At 33.5% G+C, this 5,088-nt stretch overlaps 1 protein-coding gene across 1 annotated transcript in view; it reads right to left on the minus strand.

The window, feature by feature from the left end:
- The window catches only part of LOC107286618 (vomeronasal type-2 receptor 26-like), an 11,086-nt gene extending 7,234 nt beyond the window's left edge, over nucleotides 1-3,852 (minus strand). The window contains exons 1-4 of the mRNA XM_015815011.1: nucleotides 3,824-3,852; nucleotides 3,426-3,717; nucleotides 2,149-2,790; nucleotides 625-852 (exon numbers count right to left, since the gene is read on the minus strand). Of these exons, the coding sequence (XP_015670497.1) occupies nucleotides 625-852; nucleotides 2,149-2,790; nucleotides 3,426-3,717; nucleotides 3,824-3,852 (1,191 nt within the window). The remainder of the gene's footprint in view (nucleotides 1-624; nucleotides 853-2,148; nucleotides 2,791-3,425; nucleotides 3,718-3,823) is intronic.
- Between the last annotated feature and the right edge of the window lie 1,236 nt (nucleotides 3,853-5,088).

Genomic DNA, 5,088 nt, shown 5'->3' on the forward strand with positions numbered 1-5,088 from the left:
GGTTGTTCCAGCGGGCAGGACTGGCCTAGGGGCATTTTAAATTGTTTTTAGCCAAATTTTAGTAGAAGCGGCCGATTATATATTTATTTTTAATGATTTTTAAAACCTCTATTGTATTGTATTAACTGTTTTTAACTGGCTGTAAGCCGCCCTGAGTCCTACGGGAGAAGGGCGGGGTATAAATTTAATAAAATGAAAAAAAAAATGAAAATGAAAACAAGGCAAAATAGAGTATAAGTAGTCCTTGACTTACAACCACAATTGAGCTTAAAATTTCTGTTGTTAAGCGAGACAGTTGTTAAGTGAATTTTCCCCATTTATGACATTTATTGCCACAGTTGTTAAGTGAATTACTGCAGTTGAGTCAGTTACCAAGTATCTGAATTTTGACCATGTGACAATAGTGATGCTGTAATGGTTGTAAGTGTGAAAATCGGTCATAAGTCACCTTTTTCAGTGCTTTTGTAACTTTGAATGGTCACTGAATGAATTGTTGTAAGTCAAGGACTACTACATACATTTTATCAGTATAGTCACTTGAATTCAATTGATTTAGCTTTATGTGAACCTCCTAGTAATATTGGGCAAAGTAATAAATCAAAGTGGACAAGACAGGGATTCTACCTGATTGAACCAGTTGGGCCAGATGAGGTCATCTTCTCTAATGGTCAGCAGGTGACATGAGAGTGGGTCTGGATCAATGGTTCCCACCTTAACTCTAAGGAAGGACTGATTTGGGAATGTGACCCAGTTTATGATGTCAAATCCACCTCTGAATTCACCATTATCATCAAAGGAAATCTTATCCCCAGCACTATTATTAAATGATACTCCTCTCAGAAAATGGTGAAGCTAAACAGGAAAGAAGAAAAAGTTAGAAAAATAAAATAAAAATAAAAGCATGGTGAATTCAAACAAAAAAGAAAACAAATACTCCTAATTGCATCATTGTCTTGATGGAAGTAGATTTTTAAGCTTCTTATCATTCTAAAAAATGATCAATAATGTTTTTGCAGGGTTGATCTCTGAATAGGATTCCCACAATTTCTAAAACATATATTTATTTCTTATGGACAAAACATGACATTCTTGTGCAAATCTAAAATTCCCTAATTAAAATATCAGAAGTATCCAAAAAGAAGATGTCTGCAGAAGGATCTTAACAATTGCTAGTTTTATAGTAGTATTTTTTTTAATAGAAAGATAGTTTGAAAAATCTCAGTTGTAACAGCTGAGGGTCAAAATGCATCTGGTATTTCATTACCTCCCTCTTCCTTTCCAAAGTATATGATAACAATATGAATCTATTTTTTAATAAAATAAATAAGAATGAGCAAAAATTAATGCTGATATTGAAATGGATATGTGATTATACTTGTAAGATATAAGCATTTTGATATGGAGAGATGAATAAAATTGCACAGGGTTTCAATATAATATCCAAAGGCAGGAACATTGGCTAGTTCTAGAATAAAAACTCCAAAACTAAAATTCAAATATACAGAAGTAAGAGTCATGGATTGTGTTTGCTACAAAACATTTTTGAACTATTTTTTTATTTCTGATAGGAAATTATTTATTTTCCCAATATATTTGGCAGACATCATAGTCAGGAACTCATAGATCTAGTATTTTATAATGAGATACTTTTTGGAAAATGTTTGGATCAGTATGAACATGGTATAAGATGCATTCCTCTACACAATCTCTTCTTGGTAAAAACCAGAACCAGACAAAGATCTGCAATGAATTTTACACATTCTTATGAAGATAATGGAGAGAGCCAAACAAGGAGAGCAGGTTGTAATGTGAAAAGTAGAAATAATTCACTTCCAGATTGGAACAAGTTGTATGAGACCAGCATTGTAATGAATGAGAATTGGGACTTAAAACAATTGTAGAAATGAATGAAAAAATGCTAACTCAAGATGTGTGGACACCTGGAACCTCACCTCAACTTTTTGCTTTGCAGATAAGCTTTAGCCACTGATTTTAATGTATGCATTCAACATGAAGAAGCCATTGGTTCTTATTATAATGGAAATGTGACACTCTCAGTTGCAGACATCAGGATTCAGTTAAATGAAAAAGGTTTATAATTTTGCTTTGCATCAGAAGTTATGGCACAATTCTAATAAAGAGATTTACCTTCCAAGACTGTTGTTTAAGGAGTTTCCAGGTCACTCCTGATCTTTGGTGGTCCATGGATGAATACAGGGCATGCAAAGCATATGCAACAGCATAGACAGCGTTGTAGACACAATAATTATGGGCAGTCATCCTTGCTTCAAAAACAGTCATTGGAAGTGTCTCCAACCTCTCCTCACCAGTGCAGATATTCTGATCATCTAACTCAGTGAAAAAGTTTGGAATCAGACAATTAAACAGTTGCTGCCAGATTTCTTTCAAGAAGCCATCTTCTTTATTCAAAAGAGGGTTCCTCATCTGAACAAATCTCTGGAATCCTGACACTTCCTTAGATTGAACTGCCAAGGATATAGAACCATGAAGGAAATCCATGCTCCAGTATTTTTGAAACAAGACTGATGTAAAGTCTACATCTGCTGTCATGATCCAGACCTTTGCTTTCTCTGACAAACTATGAAATGCTGAGACTTCAAGTAGAATCCACAAATATATTATCCCTTGATATTCTCCATGAAAGATAATTGTATTCACTGTGCTTTTCCATGCAAGACTTATATTTGGAATTGCTGAGACTGCAACAGCTTGAGCTTCACTTAAACCCTTGTCTGTTAACTCCTTAATAAAATCAAAGCAGACCCCGTGCTGTGAAAACAAGGGTAATATTTTCCATAAAAATGTTTCTGTTTGACTTCCAATACCAACATAAAACACTCCGATCCATGTCCATTTGAAATGTAGCAACAATTGGAGAATTCCACGATACTGATAATCCACAGTTGGGAACATCCAATGGAAGGAAATTGCTTGATTTGGTCCATTTGTCTTTGGAGCAGAAGTATATGCAAGCTAAGAAAAGGAAAGTGTGAAGGAAGAAGGAGAAGAAGCTAGGAGAAAGATTCATTTCAGAAAGAATAGTTACTTAGCCTTATTTTTGTCGATATGTTTCTAAGACTGTACTGCCTATCTTTGACTGAAATCACATGGTCCTGATATTAGTTTAATGTATGTATTTTATGAGCAGCTAAACTGAACCCTGTCAATACTAATACATATTAAAATATTTAATTCACATAATTATTATAAAAATATATAAATGTATTCCATATTTTGGTTTATTTCATATAGTCTCCCTTATGAAGCTCATTTTTAGCTTTTTATTGTGTTTAATTAGTGTTCAAATAAGCATTCTGCAACCAAAAAACTTAGTTTTTGCATTTAACAACTAAGGGAATTGGGAAGGACTTCTTCAGTTTCTTCTCTTTCATGAAAGGAACTACCTGTGAAATCTTGTATTTACTCAGAATAGTTGCTATGTGAAGAAAATCATTTGAGTTAGGCCCTCCAATGACTGCTACCAAATTGTTCTGGAAATCACATTTATAATTTGGGATGAATCTGCTAGGTGTGGAGAGAATTTCCATTGTAGCTGCATATGTAAGCTTTGGATCAAAATAGTTGTTATAGATGTTGAAACCCAAAGTGATATTGGTTAAGACTGTACGGTCTGCATTAATCTCCTTTACCGCAAAAACCAGAGCTAAGATATGTTGGTAACTTTGGATCAGTAATCTGTAATTCAATTGGAAAATAATAAATAGACTCAATCAATTACAGTACATGTTAACTCCACTTGAAATAAATATAAGGTTTTCCTAACAATCTTGATATTAATTACAACAAGGTATCATCCATGTCTATTTCCATGTTCATGGAATACATATCAGAAACAGTGTAGCTGAGAGAGGTTCTACAATCAAAGTGACTACACTCAGAGAATGAACTAAGTGACCAATGTTAAAGAGCACCAAGGACTCATAGGACCAAAGCAGAATTGTGTTGTCAATATGCACACATCACCTCTTTCACATATTTCTGCATCATCACAAGCAAATATTTAATTTGCATTAAACTATTATTCTTCTCCCCCCACCACAACTCTTCCCAAAACTAATTTGTAAGATAACAGCTAAGGCTTAGCAAACCAATTCTACTACTTTTCCTACATGTTTTAAGTTGGTATCTTGTTCTGCATCAGGTCTGCAGTATAATTGACACTAGCAGTTTTTACATTTTCTATATTATGTTGCTTATGAGAGTGAATGGGATATGATCTTTGTTTGTAGTGGGTGAATCTCTTCTTCTACTACTTTTTTAAAAAATGTAATATACCTGATGATTTGCAAGTATTAAGTTCTGCTAAATGTATTTCTCAAAATAAAACAATAATCAGAAAGGAAATATGTCACCCAAAGCAAAAAAAATTGACTGATCCTACCCATTGTATATATTGTACATATTATGTTTAATGCTATTTTACCTTTCACAAGAATGATTATAGATAGGTGATAGATGATAGATGACAGCTGACAGACAGCTGACAGATGATAGAGATAGAGATACAGAAACAGAGACAGAGATGATAGATAGATAGATAGATAGATAGATAGATAGATAGATAGATAGATAGATAGATAGATAGATAGATAGATAGATAGATGGATGGATGGATGGATGGATGGATGGATGGATGGATGGATGGATGGATAGATAGATAGATAGATAGATAGATAGATAGATAGATAGATAGATAGATAGATAGATAGATAGATAGATGGATGGATGGATGGATGGATGGATGGATGGATGGATGGATGGATGGATGGATAGATAGATAGATAGATAGATAGATAGATAGATAGATAGATAGATAGATAGATAGATAGATAGATAGATAGATAGATAGATAGATAGATAGATAGATAGATAGATAGATAGTCAGACAGACATGAGTGGATTGTATCCATAGATATAGTAGTTGAAAATATTAATTTAAAAGGACACTTACTCCATTACAAATGAATTTGATAAAATAAAGAAAAAGATTCAGTTTCAGGAGAGATTCCCACCCCACTGAAGAAATAAGGAAAGAAAAATAGCATT

The sequence above is a fragment of the Protobothrops mucrosquamatus genome, unplaced genomic scaffold (assembly GCF_001527695.2).
Source record: "Protobothrops mucrosquamatus isolate PMUCROS unplaced genomic scaffold, P.Mucros_1.0 scaffold303, whole genome shotgun sequence".
NCBI lineage: Eukaryota > Metazoa > Chordata > Lepidosauria > Squamata > Viperidae > Protobothrops > Protobothrops mucrosquamatus.